This window comes from Diprion similis, chromosome 10 (assembly GCF_021155765.1).
Source record: "Diprion similis isolate iyDipSimi1 chromosome 10, iyDipSimi1.1, whole genome shotgun sequence".
NCBI lineage: Eukaryota > Metazoa > Arthropoda > Insecta > Hymenoptera > Diprionidae > Diprion > Diprion similis.
Genome location: NC_060114.1, coordinates 9,342,967 through 9,358,836, shown reverse-complemented (window position 1 = coordinate 9,358,836; position 15,870 = coordinate 9,342,967). Strand labels below are relative to the sequence as shown.

The window sequence follows — 15,870 nt, the reverse complement described above, 5'->3', positions numbered from 1 at the left end:
CAAACGATCATTTATCCTCCTCCACTTTGTAGCTACGCGATGCTCATATCGCGTTAAGTTTCAGACGAAACGGGATTAACCCGGTTCCCATGACCCCGTCTCCTTTTCCAGTTTAGTGTTAAATCCGCCTGCTCGCGTCTACCTTTGTCGCAAGTACACCTGGGCGTTTATGTTTAATTCACACCGGCGACGATTAAAAATAGTTGCATTAAAACTGGGACAACGCTGCAGTTGTTCAACGGTCTAGTTCCTAATTGGCTAGACGTGTATACACTATGACTTCGTCCCGACTTCAGATGGATTATCATCACTCTCTTTCCGCAGGAAATTCCTTCCGTGGTATATATATATATATATATAGGTTGGTGTTATATTTTCGACAACACCTTGGAACAAGTGTATAAGAGTTTGATCCCGGAAAAGAAAGTGAACGAGTGGTGTGCACCAGAGTATTTCATCTGTAACCTAGCTTACATGCGTATATCGTTTGAGAATTTCACCTCTTCGCAAACGTGGCTTTCCTTCGTTTTTCTTTTTGTCAGACAGTAACGTCAAAGTGAGCTTTGTTTCGTACGTGCGATGGCTCTAATTATCATTATACTTACCGAGTCATTTTCTGGACTCCTGAACACCTGAAATTTGTGGGAAGTGTCTTGTTGGGGTGTATAACATATAGTATAGAGTCGAGTAAAAGAAAACTATACTAACTAAAACACCCTCCGCCACCTACATCCGAGTGCAAAGATAGCGTGACGGCGAACGTTTCTAGGGCGAGAGGATGGATGAATCCATTCGGTGTTTGCGCATAGATATATACCTGAATATATGTATATACCGTTTGTGTAATCATCGCATCGATCGAAGAACGTATGATGAAATAATTATTAGACGCGATACATAAGACGACGCGTAGAGTAAAGTATGAGATAAATACGGTTGAGGCGTTTTAAAAAATTGATTCAGGCCATGAATTTTGAAAATTCCGTATTCTCTTTATTACTTCAATTTGAAATTTTATCCAGGATGTCAATCGTCTCATTCATTCATCTTTCTCAAGTGTCTTCATTTAATGAGGAACGGTTACACGCCTGTAATCTTGCCTGTGATATATGCATACGGTTTACATAAACACCTGGCACCTAAATTCATTTCTGCTTACAAATCGAATGTATAATAAACTATAAAATTATATATAACAAAGCTGTGTCACAGGCGTAGGATCGATTTGCCGAGGTTCTGTCCCTCGCCAAATTTTCAGTACATACAGCATTTAGCAAAATAAACCACAAATATATATTTACATCATTTAACACAGCAAGTGTTAAACAACTAGTACATGGTTTAGTACATTGACATTTACATTCGACGAAACATCGTTACCGATTATATATGCATGCATATGTATATACTACATGTATTATATTAGCGACGATACGTGCAGTCTGCCTTTGCCATTGCGTCTATACAATCATAATCTCGTATCTACAAAACCGGGCTGCCATTCCATTGGATCTGTGCGTCTTGCCACCTGCGGAAAGGATCGAAAAAAAACGTACGTCTCAATGGAAGAAAAGATCTGCACCAGAGATATAAATTTAAAACGTTGATACATAGTATCTCGTTATACAAACTTGGTATGAATCAGCTTCTCCAAGGGAGTCGAGGCGACGTCGACCAGCTGATCGTCCCTGGCAGCGTTATCCGCTGACGAGTCTTCGCTGGCTCTTGTGTCGACCGTCAGGGTAGCGTGGCTTCCACCGCATGTGTAATATTGAATTTCGAACCTGGAACGAGGATCCGCGATTAACTCGTCGGGCTCACCACTTTCCCCCTTACGCTCCAGGTCGAATCTCACCTCCGCTCGGCGTGGTAATTTCTTAGAAGTTCACGGTTCGTGTTAAAAAGTACGCCGTAGTGACCCTGGCAGAGGGTCAGCCAGATCGGCAGACTCGGGGTCTTGAGTCGGGAACCGGGTTGCCTGTCAGCGTCTGCAGCGTCGCCCTCGTGCACCAGGATGCCGACCTCGCTCCTCGCCAGGACGCCCCATCTCGGCACGGCCTTGACAGAAGACGAAGTTGTGTGAGAGACGCTGCGACGAACCTGGATTTAATGAATCTGTCTATATCAAAGGGCTCCTTCTCACGTAGGTGTTCTCATCACCGACATAAAGCACCCCGTTGTGGAGGTGCGGCGAACACCGTCCGGTCAGCAGCAGCGTCGCGACGCTCATCGGCCCTTCTTCCGGCGATCCGCCGAGCATCGAGGTTCTCTGGTCTTCGAAGTCCGTCCGTACTCTACGAGAATTTCGTCATTCAGAGGGTCGGTCGCTTTCCTTTCGTTAGACTTTTTTATATTACGCGTATCTCCTTTGGGTCTTGTCATTTTCTTATTCTCTAGAATGATTCCAGAAGATACGTGTAATTTGTGTTCAGGAATTAACACGCATGCGACTACGTGTATTCGTAATCCTCACTTGGCGAGTCCTCGAGAGAGCACGGCGCTGTAGATGAGAATGATCGCTCCGGGTCCACCTTCGTCGTGAAACTGAATCGATACCAAAATACAATACACGTAATCCTCTCGACTGCTTCGTAAAGGAAATTACGACTCACCAGGTAAAGGTACCTCTTGACAAATATCTGAAGATCGTCGAGAGAATGGAATTCGTAGAGATGCAGCTACACCGATTTTCACCGTATATTATAAAACAGAAAATAAGTTTCGTTAGTCGCAGTTACTCGTTAGATCACCATGATTCTAGGTTTATTGTTTTTTTTTTTTGTTTTCCAAGTCAAAAATTCGAAGAGATAAAACCGTTACACCCATAAACACCATACCGTTTCGGTAATCCCGTCCTGAAAGTACTGCACGCTATGCTGAACGTAGGGCGTCTCCTGGGGCAGAACAACGACAGCCTTGGGCACGAAGACGCCGGAGGATGCGCCGCCTGTAGAAGCCAGGTTGACGGCAGTCGCTGCGTTGCTGGGTTTGGCGTCGCCGCCTCCACACCTCCATATAACCTCGGCGATCGACAAGCTCAGGACCTCGACTTGCCGCTCGTGGTTCGGCTTCAGTAGACTGCACCAGGGGTAAAATTCGTATGCTATTATGTCGGACTCGTTTCCGAGCAGTCATTTATAATACTGTTGTTATTATACTGCGCTCACGCTTCCGGGGATGCTGGTGCAGCGAAACTGGTGACGATCTTATTAGTCCTGAAGAGAAAGTGCTTCAGCGTCACAGCCTGAACCGCTGTGACCAGACTCCGAGTCGAGTTCCTCGCCGCCCTTAGACCGAAGGCCAGATTCTGCCCCCCTGGCCTCAGGGTCAAACCTGTCCTAGTCCATTCGCTCCTCGGCGGGCTGGCGCAGGAGCCGAAAACTAACTGCCGCAATGCCTGCATTGCAGAAAAACCCAGAATAATTTGGCACGTTGGTTGGAAGGGTCTTCAGGGTTACATTGTACACATAGAGAGGTGGATTCTGACCGATTCAAGGCCACTGGTGTCGTCTGCTACCATCTGTTCAATCTGCGTAGCAGACGACATTGGTGGCCTTGAATCGGTCAGAATCCATCTCCCTATATGTACATCATACCCACCGTACAAGTTTCTTCGCTTATCGGGGTTCCTCCGATGACCGGGACCTTAGCCAGGGTCTTGGTGTTTCTGGGATACAAGACCCGCTCTGAAAACGAGGAAAAGAAGACGTGAAGCAGCTAGTGAAACCTAGTAATTAAAAACTCGTGATAAAACCCAGACCTGCTGGCTGCAGCTCGTCCGGCTCGGACATCAGCTCGGCGCACCTCGCGGTGCGGGTGAATAGCAGCATTTTTCCAATACTAGCAAGTTTAGCAAACGAGGTGCACGTGTACCTGCAGGATATTCGTAGGTGCAGGCCACATGCCTGAATAATCGAGAAAAAATCCGAGCGCGTATTCGATTCACTCGGTACGAATTGTTCCGTCCGGATTAGAGATACTGCGGCGATTGTACTCGGAGTGGAGGATAGCGGTAGTTTTATACCAACCGAACATCATCGCGAGACGTCAAAACTTCCTCGATATTCAACGCGCCTGCACACCAATGTCTTGGCTCCGTTTCCCTCCCCTACTCCGGCTGATATTTCTGCAGACTAAGTTGGTTTCTCGGGATGTCAATTCGCCAGGGTGTTCCGACATGACCCACTAACGTCTCCCCGAACCGTTGTCGTGATACGCTGTTTTAACCAAGTATGTATCCTAGGGTGGCCCTTACTTGGGGGTACGGAAAATTTTTCATTGAGACTTCGTTGAGACTTGAGAGACATTTTTATTCTCCAGATCTGTTCCGAATCATCTAAAAAAAATCTGTGCACAGTTTTAAGCTTCTTCGTCAACTGGAACACGTGCCTTTAAGCTCCAAAAGTCTTGAATGTAAAGTACGTGTAGTTTTTATAATCAGTTATTTCGTTTTGCATGACTTTGGTAAAAATTGAGGGATTGATTTAAAACTTGGCAGAGTTGTTGCTTGAACGATAGAAAAATATCCTGAAAATTCTAAAACTTTATATTTATTGTTCCCTGATATATGTATAAGCCTAATAAAAAGTGAAGCTTATGATAAAATTAATGATAATATTTTATGTTAAAAATTTTTACAAAATGTAGAAATTTTCACGGTTTGTTCCTATCACTATCATAAGTAACAACTCTTCCAAGTTTCTAATCGATCCCTCAATTTATACCAAAGTCATACAAAACGAAATAACTGGTTATAAAAATTACATGTACTTTGCATTTATGACTTTCGGATCTCAGAGGCATGTGTTCCAGTTGACATTTTTTTTCAACGATTTGAAACACATCTGGGGCGCGTCCCAATAAAAAATGATCTAACCACCAAATAAGGACTACCCTAATTATTGTACCCATGCTCATTCTCTCTCGCCTTCGAGTTGCAGCCGATCTTTCGCGCGCTGCGATAGCTTCACACCTAAAATATCAAAATCGGTTGACCGATCGACTGTTGCATGTGAAATAAATCCGATCCTCGCGCGCACCGTAGCGTGTTAGCAGACGGTCATAAATCAGAATCTGATCGAACGATGCGGTAATGCATGTAGAACTGTTCATCGGAATCTACCGCCTGCGCTTGATGAGATTGTTCGCAAATTCGAGGGAAAACGATCTTATCGCGAGGTGCAACCTATTTTTGGATCATATCACAGCACACCTTATCCGTTCGTGCAAATAGCATGGCCTATATATCGCTAAGGCGTTTTAAACACCATTGCGACTTTTTATACGACTGCTGAATTTCACGCGGGCTTCAGAAACAAGGCGATCCATCTGCTCGTAATTACCGCGCAGCTCGTACTGCAGAGGCAACGAATTTATACCTAACAACCAGAAGTCAGTGGCAAGACAGAGAAACGGTTTACAACGTATTCTCACGCTCGAATTATTTTCCCTTCTTTATTACAGGGATAATCGTTTATTCTCCAGGGAGATGACACACTCGCTTTTCGCCCAGCCAAGCGTCATAGCATCAGACGACATTGTTTATCACCTTTCACTGACGGAGCGTGCTGTTTAAATTATCATATATACGTACACCTGTACAATAATTACTAATTATGTTTTGTCGCGAGAAACTGTCGCATTCACGGCATAGCATTAGCGATTCGCACCTACCTCTGTCTCTGAGGTAAGTTGGTTTCTCCCTGTTGACGTCCCGCTGCTGCATAAGACGCACGGGCACGATCCTTTCGGGGATTCCCCTGCTTTCGATACGCTGTACTCGTTGACTCGACGTCTCTCGATCTCCACTCATGCCTGTTCGTCAGAACATGCAAATATGAAAGTTGGTACGTTCGAGTCTAATGGTTATGATTGTTTGTACATTTTTCATAGAACGGAGGTGACTGCGAAGTTACACTTGTGTATGTAAATCTTGATTTAATGAGTGGAATTAGCAAAAAAAAAAGACGAGTTCCTTAAGCTGCTGAAACAAACTCCGCGTAATTTAAAGTCTCTTCCTCTTGTACAACCGACCCCATTCCGTCAGTTATAACGTATACCGACGTACCTACACGACGTAATCCCGAAAAGTTGCGAAATTACAGATAGATAAAGACAGTTACATGCATGAGTCAAACTATCACGCGAATCACTGAATATACGTATGTGTACTTATGTCTGTCTATAATGCTACACCCCACCGGATACGGGTTATTATTGTAAGTAGAAGTGTATCGGTGAATGTAGTACGTGTAGTAATAAATGCTCGGTGTGACTTTTGATTAAGAATTGAACCTGCAGCGGCGACTGCAGAGTCGGTGGAATTTTCACCTCAGCGTTTTTCCCTCCGTCCCGCAAGACAATAACGAAGTTTCAGAGGCTTCGTTACTTGGGACGTGCAGGTCGTCCGCACCGACGAGCAGGGCGCAGAATTGTTGACTGACAGGCAGCCGCCACGCTGGTTGTGCTCCTCGGATGGGGGTAGTGTAAGGCGGTAATTGTTACCACCTACCCCAAACACTCCGAAATTTTCAACCCGCCTCTCCTCGCACACCTCGACACCCTGTTGTCAGTGGGTGTGGGTGTGTGTGTGTGTGTGTGTGTGAATAGGTGGGAACGAAGAAGCGTCGACCCTCCGTTCCGTCAGTCGATCCAATAAGTTTTCAGGCTCACAATCAATCCACGTTGCAACTCTGATCGATAGGTATATATATATATATATACCCTTATTCCACCGAACCGTATATCGCGGAAGGGTATTTATGAGAATGTCGATTTCGAGTGAACACGTTGAGGAAAATTTGTTTCGCGTTCCTCATATTTTCTGCGAACGTTATTATTGAACTCCTTAAACGCCGCTTGAGAAATTCACTTTGGATTACGCGGCACGCTCGCTCGGCTGAACTGCCCCTGAAACTTTTGTTATACCTTATACCTATCCTGCAGTCATATACTTTGATTGACCGAGGAAGAAAGTTGCTCCAAGTTTGCGAGAGAACACGCTGGGGGTTTCGCGCCGCTGGAGATCTATTTCGCGGTATTTCGCGGCACGCTATCGGGTTCATGTCTGTAGTCTGTATACATCCGTAGTTGTTAATACGCTCTGGTAATAGAGATGGAACTAGTGCCAGGTGCGAAATACAATAGTCAAGCATGGTTTCTATGTGTGTACGACACTACACGTTGATGTATGTACAACGGCAAAAACGACTAAGTCTGGTGTACGTAGATGCGTATGATACTATGATGCATCGAACACACGGACCCGCCAGTCCACCTTAACCCGCTAAAGAAATGATCGATTACGTTGAGCGATCGTTAATTACGTGCCACGAAGTCGCTCCGAGATTGATTACCGCCGCAAATAACTTTTACAGAGTTTTTCGACATACGACCAAGATATATAAGGAGGAGGGGGGATACAAACTGGACAGGTTCCGTCATACACAGCTACGGATATACAATCGGTTCTTTGCGTATAAGGAGTATTATGTACATTTATTCGTTAAAAATATAAAATTTTGTAAACAACCTTCAACAAATCCAGGGTACTGGTCTTATGGGTATTATAAAAAATGAAAAATCAGGTAAAAAATGAAGATTTGACAGATCCAATCGTATCAAGTACCATAAAACTGCGCACCGTGCAGCAACAGCCGTTAGGCTGATTCGATTTCCTTCATTCTGACGAGAAGTTTGTTCTTGGCAACACTCTCGCCAGCAGTGCAAAGGACCTCTTCGACAAGCCCGTCGCAGGAAGCCTTGATCGCGTGCTGAGGTGAAAGAAAATTATGCGTGTTATAAAGTTTCAAAAGCGACAGTCGAAGAGGATGAAGAATATATCGTGGGCCTGCTCACCTCCATTTTCATGGCAACGATCACCAGGAGAGGATCGCCCTTTTTAACAATGTCGCCTCGCTGAACGAGAATCTTGTCGACGACACCGGGCATCGGGCTCATCGCAGAACCGATCGCTCCCTGTTGACCATTGATCGACGACACAGCGGTGACGAACTTTGGTGGCGGTATCGTCAGCTGCCACTTGCGCTCCTTTCAAACAAAATTCACAGGCTCATTTCCATCTTTTAACCAAGGGGAATCACTGTGGATGTAGGGAACAGCGGGCGAAATTAAATGTAGAATACTACGTACATTCGTAAATAAATACAGCTCTCCATTGTTGTTAACGATCCTGGCGCGGGTCTTTACGCCATCGATTTCCGACATTAATTCGAGAACATTGTTCCTTTTTATCAGCGAACCGCTCACGTGTCTCCAGGGGCCGGTGTCGTTCGTTCTCATGGAAAATACACCTGGTTGAATGTACCTTGCGTCAACCACGAAGTCCTTATCTTTGAAGAGAAATTGAAATCTACGCTCAAGCGTGTGGTTCAGTCTGAGGCCGACGTTTGTTGCGAACGGGGCGAAGCTAACGTCGTTCAGGGAGGGCAAACTCTCATCTAAGATCAGAGCTAGTGCTCCTTGAGTCAGTATCTCGTTGGTGATTTCGACTTTCGGAAAAAGAGATGCGTGGTTCTCCTCTATGAAACCGGTGTGGACGTCGCCGCTGACGAATTTCGGATGGCTAGCGAGATCCATGATGAATTGCACGTTTGTTTCCACTCCTACGATCTACAATAAACATCGCAATGTATTTTTAAATGTTTTTCACTCACTTGGGTACAAACAAACATTACTCACATTGTATTCCGCGAGTTTCGCTCCGAGTTTCCCGATCGCCTCGCTCCTATCCTTTCCCCAAACGACCAGCTTCGCTATCATCGGATCGTAGTGCACGGAAACCTGATCACCCTGCGTCACCCCCGTCTCGACTCGGACGTCAGCCGACGTCTCCGGGGTTGTTAGGTGTAACAAGGGGCCGGCACCAGGTAGGAACCCGTTGCTCGGATCCTGTAACGAAGGATTCACCAGTCATTCGCGAGCTGTTGCAAAATACAACGATGAAAACCAACCTCGGCGTATATTCTCGCCTCGAAAGCGTGTCCTGCCAGATTTATCTCTTCCTGGGTAAGCGGCAACTTCTCTCCGGCAGCTACAGTCAGCTGCCACTCGACGAGATCGGTGCCGGTAATTGCCTCGGTGACGGGATGCTCAACCTGGAGCCGCGTGTTCATTTCCATGAAATGAAAACTGTGAGTGTAACGATCGAGAATAAATTCCACAGTCCCGGCCCCAACGTATTTAACGGCCTTTGCCGCCCGGACGGCGGCTGCGCCCAGCTCCGACCGCAATTCGGGCGAAATTCCCGGCTGTAAGTTTTGAAAAATTGTAAAAAAATACCTTTAATCAACACGACCGCGTCGTGGTGTATAGATATATATGTAGCATTAACGAACCGCGGGGGCCTCCTCGATAATTTTTTGGTGTCTCCTTTGAACAGAACAATCTCTTTCGAACAGGTGAACAGCGTTCCCGTGCTGATCGGCGAATACCTGAACTTCAACGTGCCTGGGTTCGGAAACGTATTTCTCTAGCAACACAGCCGAGTCGCCGAACGATTTTGCGGATTCGGTTCGAGCCGCCTCCAACGCCGCGAAGAAATCCGCCTCTTCCAAAGCTATACGCATTCCCTTGCCTCCGCCTCCTCGGACCGCCTTAATCATCAGCGGAAAACCGACGAGTTTTGCTTCCGCTATCAACCTGTCGTTGGATTGATCCTCTCCGTGATAACCTGCGAAGAGGAAACTGTTTTTTACATATTTTTTTTTTTCACAGATATAGGACCTGCCCAGGTTGCCAAGTTACGCACCTGGAACTACGGGTACGCCGGCCGCGGCCATAATCGCCTTGGAGGTGCTCTTTATCCCCATATCCCTGATCGCGCTCGCCGGGGGCCCGATGAAGGTGATCCCCTCTCTCTGACAGAGCTCGGCGAACTCAGTGTTCTCAGACAAAAATCCATAGCCAGGGTGTATCGCCTGGGACTTGGACTTCTTGGCAACCTCAATTATACTATGCTGCTTCAGGTAACTTTCGGTCGACGCCGCGGGTCCAATGTCGTAGGCCTCGTCAGCCAAACGGACGTGCATCGCCTCCCGGTCCGCGTCGCTGTACACCGCCACCGTTTTTACCCCAAGCTTACGGGCGGTTCTTGCAATTCGGCAAGCGATTTCACCGCGATTTGCGATGAGGATCTGCGGGCGGGAAATAAGATCGTTCACAATTAGGTTCGTTTTATCGTTTCATCAGAGATCTGCTTAAATTTGATGTCATCTATACCGTGCATTTTACATATTATTATATGTATTAGGGTGCTACGTTTGAGGCGACTATTTTTTTTTTTTACACTCCCGATCTAAAATTTTATCGAACATGTTGAAATAAAAATTTCCTGAAAGTTACACCCCTCAAAATTAATATTAAGTACTTTCTCTTAGCGTAAAAAAAAATTACCGTCTAAAATATACTCAAGTTAAGATTTTTTTTCGAAATTCTATATCTTTGCGGCATTTTATGCTACCACATCGAGCCAGATCGCAATATACTCAGAATTAAACGATCTACAAAAGTGCCAAATACACTTGTGAGTTGGTACAGGTCACTAAAGTTAATTTTTATCCAAAATTATCGTCTTTTCGCTGTTATTTCATAAACGACTAAATTTACCGAAAAAATGTAAATGACAAATCTGTAGGAGATTAAATTTCCTACAAAAACGGTCGTTTCAGCCTAATCGCTAAGTCTGATATTTCTTGAAATATTGAGTCTCAACTTATTTGTGGTATGAGTTTTTCAAGAATTATCAAATCAAACTTTCTAAAATATTGAATTTCATAGTCATATCACCACGTTTTTGTTGCACGGACCTTTTTTGTAGGAAATTTAATTCTTAATTACCAACTCACCGGTGTAAGTTACACTTACGTCGCACCAGGCACTTTTGTAGATTGTTTAATTCCGAGTAGATTGCGATCTCGTTCGATGTGATAGCATAAAATGCCACAAAGATATAGAATTTTGACGAATAAAATTATTAATTTACGTGTATTTTAGATGATAAATCTTTTCACGCTGAAGGAAAATACTTAATGTTAATTTTGAAGGGTGTAACTTTCAGGGAATTTTTATTTCGACATGTCCGATAAAATTTTAGATCGGAAGTGAAAAAAAAAAAATAGTCATCTCAAACGAAGCACTCTAATATGTATAGATATTGTGTGCATATACCTTCTCAAGCCTTTTCCCATTGCGAGCGGCCGATAATGAAAATTCCCGATTGATCCACGAGGTTATATGCTGGGGCCTGTAAATATAGCACGATCACGATACATGCATATGTTGGTGAATATATTTGTTGTTATCTTACGGACAAACGGGTACTGCTTACGTTTTATGGACAGGCAAGGTCGACCGCAGCAACAGGGTGTACATAACTTGGCGATAGCTGTAAATTCTCGTATTGAGAAATGCGTTTTTCCGTGCTGAGTTTTCGGCGGAAAGCGGACGAAATTTTTAACAACCATACAATCGAGACAATTTCTTATCAAACCACTTCTTTTTCGCTGACACATACAAACGGTTTCGTAATAGTTGTGTTTTCATGAATATTGAGATAAGATAATGACTTGCGTAAACAGAGCCATGTATTCCATTACCCGTCTTTAACTTATGCAGCCACGTCGTTTGGGGACGAGTAGAGTAACTGTGAATCGTTTTAAGAGTCAATTCTTATCAACGAATTCTTCTGCAATAATGAAAGCCTACATTTAATTATTTGAGTTTATTGGGATATACCGGAGAAAATCCTGGAACTTTTTCTCTCGGGCAACGCTCACAGCTTGGTGAGATGACAAGCTCATAACCTGCTTGGTTCATAGTCACAGACTTGTACATCCGACTCCTCAGAACTATCGATCTCATAGATTTCATCCTTTCTGCTCTGAAAATCTAGTTCGAGAACTTCATCGTCATCCCCTGAGCACACGTCGATCTCAGATTCTTCGTCCCGCTCAGCCACGTTGGCTCTCTTCACTTTCACATAATGCTCTGTCTGACTACTACTGTATCTAACAAAGCTATTTGACTCTAACGTTACATATGTATTTTCCCTGACATGAGATAGTCCGATTCCTTCCTGATTGATTACTGGCACCGGTACAGCAGGTAACGACATTTCCGACAGCTGATCGGATCCAGTAGAAGCTCGACCGTCTCTAGAGCTTAGAAAAAGTCTGAGAGACGTTAACAGCTGTGTTCGAAAGGCCAGGAATGCTTCCAACTTGTCGTTGCATTCTGCGCACAATCTTCTGGGGAGTCCGTCAGTATGTGAAACCTGTGATCGATCGTCAGCCCATTTTAGAATCAAAAGTTGTTGGCCAATATGAAATTATACAGTTGTTGAAAAAAGTTTTATGTAGACTTCAGCTGCTAGTGTGTCGGTTTCTTGATGCCAAAAAGCACTCGGCTAAATCGTTCCCTCAGAGTTATAGCAATTACTTACAGCTATCCCAGTGATTAGCTCGATGCCAGTTCTGAGGTTGTTTCCCCTGAGACTTGACGATGCCTCTCCATCGAATACATCGACTCCCGCGTTCTCGCCCGTTAGTTGTTTGGCACAGCCTCGGCACAAGGGAGGTGACTGTTTGAAAAAATTTCGAGTAAATGGATTAGCGAAACCGAAATTACGACAAGCGTCCCAACATCTCCGGCGTCCGGGATGCTGTGAATTAAGCGTCAGTTATCAATCGCGCTGTAATATTCTTACCATTTCTAACCCTCAAGACTCGGGAGAAATTATCAGAGAATTTTAAAGCAATAAAAGTTCTCTCCACCTCTGAGAATATGAGCCACGGTCATGAGAATTTATCAACTATTGTGGTTATGAAAGGTTCCGTGACGAAGTGGCCGGAGTTCAATCTCTTTCAGTAATAATAACATTGTCATTCATATTCCCGAATTGTAAGTCTTAACCTCGCTTGTTTATTTTACTTTCATTTTTTTCTGCCTTGTATTGAAATCACTGATAATATCAGTGGCCTAAATTGTAGAAATTGTTAAGAAAATTCTGGATTTGTGACGACATCGGTTGGTCCCTTGTGGTTATATGCACGTTTTATGTTTAATAAAGGATCTGCTTCTAACCTATTTTTCAATCGTGAAAAACAAATTTCGTCTAAAGCTCGCTCTGCGCCGTGATTGGTTGAGGGAGCTCGCTAAGCCAATCACGGTACAGAGCGAGAGAGACAGAATAGATTGGCATTTGTTTTACAACGCATGCGGGCGTGGGATGCGACAGCTATGATGAACTATGAGTAGATAGGTTTACTCAAAGAGTATCACATGGTATCACGGTTCACGGTTTACCCAAAACGGACCCGGCTGTCATTTGTTGAAGAATTCTTTTTGATTTTACCGTCGAGATAAGTTGTCTGTGGTCGAAATGACATGTGAAATCGCCAATAACTCGATGTCCCAAATAACACGAACGCCGTGTCGTCGTACGTGAATACAAACGCCGGGTCAGGCATAATTTATGGTGATTATTACCCCAGGTGGGATGTATCGGACAAACGTAAGTTCGTGTTTTATCCGACCAGCTCCAACCTTGTTTATTCTCTGCAGAATTTAACCTAACCTAACCTAACCTAACCCTAACCTTCACATTGTTTGGATTTCGTTTTAGAATGGGCTGCCTCGCAGAGGCGAAGTTGATAACGCGTACCATGATAGGTCGGGCGGCTTGAAACAAGCTGGACCCACTCACACACCAATGACCGTTGCCGAACAATTCAAGGAATCTTGGCTGACCGCCATTATTGGGTCAGTTCTATTTGCGGCTGGGATGTGCCTGCTATTTTGGAACGAGGTATTGCACTAGAATACGTTGGCTGTCATGTTGCTCGACTCCCGCACCAAAGACCGTTGCAATTATAAAATCCCCATCGACTGTCCCCAGACTGTCTTCAGAGAACATGCATTACCCTGTTTACCCCTTGCTGCTTGTCCTTAGGGCCGTGCGGTTAGAACGGCACATTCGCTGAATGAGGCGCTGCGTAACATTGTGCCGCTGTCTAGCGTGAACCATGTACTACCTGAGCATCAGCACAGACTTGTACATTTTTCGGGACCACTGAGAGTGCTTGAACCGCTCACTGAACCTGATTATGGAATCGTAATGGCCAGTGTAAAGCTAAAGAGGAGGGTACAGATGTATCAATGGGTTGAAATTGAAGAGGAACGTAGGTGAGGTAAATCTTGAATTGTACTTTATGTGTTTCGTTTTATAGCGGCTTCTCTCAGTCCGAAATTTCAACTTTACTAAAATCTACCACTTCTCTCATCCCGTCAGAAATAAATTCATTAATTTCCATTGATTCCTATCTCACCTGTGCAGTTTTGGAGGTGTTACCGAAGATGAAAAGCACTACTATTATACGACAGAATGGAAGGACAAGCTCGTGGATTCAAATTCATTCTATATAAGCAATGGTCACGACAATCCGGAAAGCATGCCTGTGCGGAGTCAGATACAAATTGCCAATGAGGTTAAGATTGGAGCCTTGACCCTTGGTGAAGAGTTAAAAAAGAAATTCAACTACTTTGTTGAGATTACTAGTGACGAGAGGCCGGAGCGCAGAGATATCAAATTGCACTCTGGCCTCTATTATCACAGCAATGACTTATGGAATCCTCAGGTTTGAAAACACTGCTTTCTCTTATTACAACTCTTGCATTATTTCCACCTATACTAATCTTCTCTAATTGTCAATCAGGTCGGAGATATCAGAATACAGTTTTCGTACGCCGGTAAGGGCGATGACATCTACTCGATTATCGGAATGCAGGTGGACGGAACTATCGTTCCCTATACGACTTCGCATGGCGACGAAATCTTAATCCAAAGAAAGGATGTGATATCCATGGACCAGATGTTTCACCTAGAACATGTGCACAACTATTGGCGTACCTGGGCTATAAGGTTGGACTGGCAAATTTGTTTGAAAATAATAAGCACTCCTGATGATAATTACGACTTATTTAGTCATGATGTAATCACTTGCAGAGGTCTGGGTTGGCTAGTGCTGTTCCTCGCCGCCACATGTTTGGCAAACATAATCCGCACGCTGGTCTTGAATTCAACATTCTTATGCGGCGTGATCGCTATTGAATCTGTAAACATCTCCGTCTCCATGTCCATCAGTTTATTGGTCATTGGTTTTGCCTGGGTATGGTACAGACCCATTGTTGGCTTGTGTCTGGCACTGGCTTCCGTCGTACCATTTCTCTATTCGACGATCTTCTCGGAAAACCGGGATCAACAACGAGACAACTATCGAAGACTATGACTCCAAGCGCACGCTGTCTCTGCGTCAAAAAATTCCATCATTCACTCTCTACTCTGTTTCTGAGTATTTAACCTTTAGAAAGCCGGCAATTCTTCCTTAAAATTCGATATTTTCAGAGGAATGATTTACGTATATGAATAGTCAACTCTTTCGGTGGAGTTTCTGAGTCACCTGCTGGCTCCAAAAGGAGCCAGGCCAGTTCTCTAAAGATGAAAGATCTGTGTAGTTATACACCTGCACAAATGTCTATAGTAATTGAGTCGGGTCACATCGTCCAACATTTTTATCTTACAGGTAATACTGATTTTGTCATGGAGCTGTTTATAATATCTTTTATTCATTACAAACTTGATTTATCAGTAGCAAGTAAAAAATTTCAATGCAGAGTATGTGAGCTGTAAATTCAATCTCACCAACTTATATAACTTTTAATAAAGACATTTTAATTGAAAACTTAACAAATCAATAGGTTTGGTCAATGGCTTAATTTATGACTAACATCCACCCATTTCCCTTTGAATTCCATTTTTTCAGGCCAACCATATCCCACTGACAATCGACAGAG

General features: G+C 44.1%; 4 protein-coding genes across 7 annotated transcripts; 1 reads left to right on the top strand and 3 right to left on the bottom strand.

The window, feature by feature from the left end:
• Nucleotides 1-1,381: 1,381 nt before the first annotated feature.
• On the bottom strand, nucleotides 1,382-6,872 carry LOC124410940 (inactive ubiquitin carboxyl-terminal hydrolase MINDY-4B). 3 transcript variants are annotated; one of them, XM_046889687.1, is made up of 11 exons: nucleotides 6,201-6,872; nucleotides 5,674-5,814; nucleotides 3,601-3,686; nucleotides 3,168-3,397; nucleotides 2,838-3,078; nucleotides 2,613-2,678; nucleotides 2,474-2,544; nucleotides 2,144-2,294; nucleotides 1,856-2,058; nucleotides 1,632-1,784; nucleotides 1,382-1,528 (listed from the first exon to the last, which is right to left on the bottom strand). In XM_046889687.1, exons 2-11 carry the CDS (start codon nucleotides 5,810-5,812, stop codon nucleotides 1,483-1,485), a joined length of 1,386 nt encoding a protein of 461 aa, XP_046745643.1. In that variant the 5' UTR covers nucleotides 5,813-5,814; nucleotides 6,201-6,872; the 3' UTR covers nucleotides 1,382-1,482. The 3 variants fall into 3 exon arrangements, with proteins under 3 accessions (XP_046745643.1, XP_046745644.1, XP_046745645.1); XM_046889688.1 differs by having other exon boundaries at nucleotides 6,331-6,872; XM_046889689.1 differs by lacking the exons at nucleotides 5,674-5,814; nucleotides 6,201-6,872 and adding an exon at nucleotides 3,761-4,175.
• A 595-nt stretch (nucleotides 6,873-7,467) lies between these two features.
• Nucleotides 7,468-11,600, bottom strand: LOC124411018 (methylcrotonoyl-CoA carboxylase subunit alpha, mitochondrial). Of its 2 annotated transcripts, XM_046889835.1 has the most exons (10): nucleotides 11,481-11,600; nucleotides 11,348-11,404; nucleotides 11,188-11,263; nucleotides 9,770-10,154; nucleotides 9,357-9,691; nucleotides 8,973-9,269; nucleotides 8,701-8,910; nucleotides 8,152-8,631; nucleotides 7,858-8,049; nucleotides 7,468-7,772 (listed from the first exon to the last, which is right to left on the bottom strand). In XM_046889835.1, the coding sequence occupies exons 2-10, from the start codon at nucleotides 11,389-11,391 to the stop codon at nucleotides 7,659-7,661; spliced, it is 2,133 nt and encodes a 710-aa protein (XP_046745791.1). In that variant the 5' UTR covers nucleotides 11,392-11,404; nucleotides 11,481-11,600; the 3' UTR covers nucleotides 7,468-7,658. The 2 variants fall into 2 exon arrangements, with proteins under 2 accessions (XP_046745791.1, XP_046745790.1); XM_046889834.1 differs by having other exon boundaries at nucleotides 11,348-11,481.
• Nucleotides 11,559-12,895, bottom strand: LOC124411020. Its single transcript, XM_046889837.1, has 4 exons — nucleotides 12,725-12,895; nucleotides 12,461-12,598; nucleotides 11,755-12,292; nucleotides 11,559-11,662 (listed from the first exon to the last, which is right to left on the bottom strand). Exons 1-3 carry the CDS (start codon nucleotides 12,725-12,727, stop codon nucleotides 11,816-11,818), a joined length of 618 nt encoding a protein of 205 aa, XP_046745793.1. The 5' UTR covers nucleotides 12,728-12,895; the 3' UTR covers nucleotides 11,559-11,662; nucleotides 11,755-11,815.
• Nucleotides 12,896-13,345: 450 nt separating this feature from the next.
• Nucleotides 13,346-15,759, top strand: LOC124411019 (transmembrane protein 43 homolog). The gene is made up of 6 exons (XM_046889836.1): nucleotides 13,346-13,531; nucleotides 13,643-13,825; nucleotides 13,970-14,202; nucleotides 14,354-14,654; nucleotides 14,733-14,938; nucleotides 15,023-15,759. The coding sequence occupies exons 1-6, from the start codon at nucleotides 13,493-13,495 to the stop codon at nucleotides 15,303-15,305; spliced, it is 1,245 nt and encodes a 414-aa protein (XP_046745792.1). The 5' UTR covers nucleotides 13,346-13,492; the 3' UTR covers nucleotides 15,306-15,759.
• Nucleotides 15,760-15,870: the final 111 nt, after the last annotated feature.

Bases quoted from the DNA above. Each gene is read 5' to 3' on its own strand.
- LOC124411020 (XM_046889837.1), bottom strand. The intron at 12,293-12,460 runs GTAAGTAATTGC...GATCGATCACAG, and splicing joins AGCTAATCACTGGGATAGCT to GTTTCACATACTGACGGACT.
- LOC124410940 (XM_046889687.1), bottom strand. From the start codon at position 5,812: ATGAGTGGAGATCGAGAGACGTCGAGTCAACGAGTACAGCGTATCGAA. The intron at 2,679-2,837 runs GTATGGTGTTTA...AAATCGGTGTAG, and splicing joins AGGACGGGATTACCGAAACG to CTGCATCTCTACGAATTCCA. The intron at 1,529-1,631 runs GTTTGTATAACG...TCCTTTCCGCAG, and splicing joins GAGAAGCTGATTCATACCAA to GTGGCAAGACGCACAGATCC.
- LOC124411018 (XM_046889835.1), bottom strand. From the start codon at position 11,391: ATGTACACCCTGTTGCTGCGGTCGACCTTGCCTGTCCATAAAAC. The intron at 9,270-9,356 runs GTTCGTTAATGC...CAAAACTTACAG, and splicing joins TTATCGAGGAGGCCCCCGCG to CCGGGAATTTCGCCCGAATT. The intron at 8,911-8,972 runs GTTGGTTTTCAT...CCTTCGTTACAG, and splicing joins AGGCGAGAATATACGCCGAG to GATCCGAGCAACGGGTTCCT.
- LOC124411019 (XM_046889836.1), top strand. From the start codon at position 13,493: ATGGTGATTATTACCCCAGGTGGGATGTATCGGACAAAC. The intron at 13,826-13,969 runs GTATTGCACTAG...GCTTGTCCTTAG, and splicing joins GCCTGCTATTTTGGAACGAG to GGCCGTGCGGTTAGAACGGC. The intron at 14,655-14,732 runs GTTTGAAAACAC...ATTGTCAATCAG, and splicing joins ATGACTTATGGAATCCTCAG to GTCGGAGATATCAGAATACA.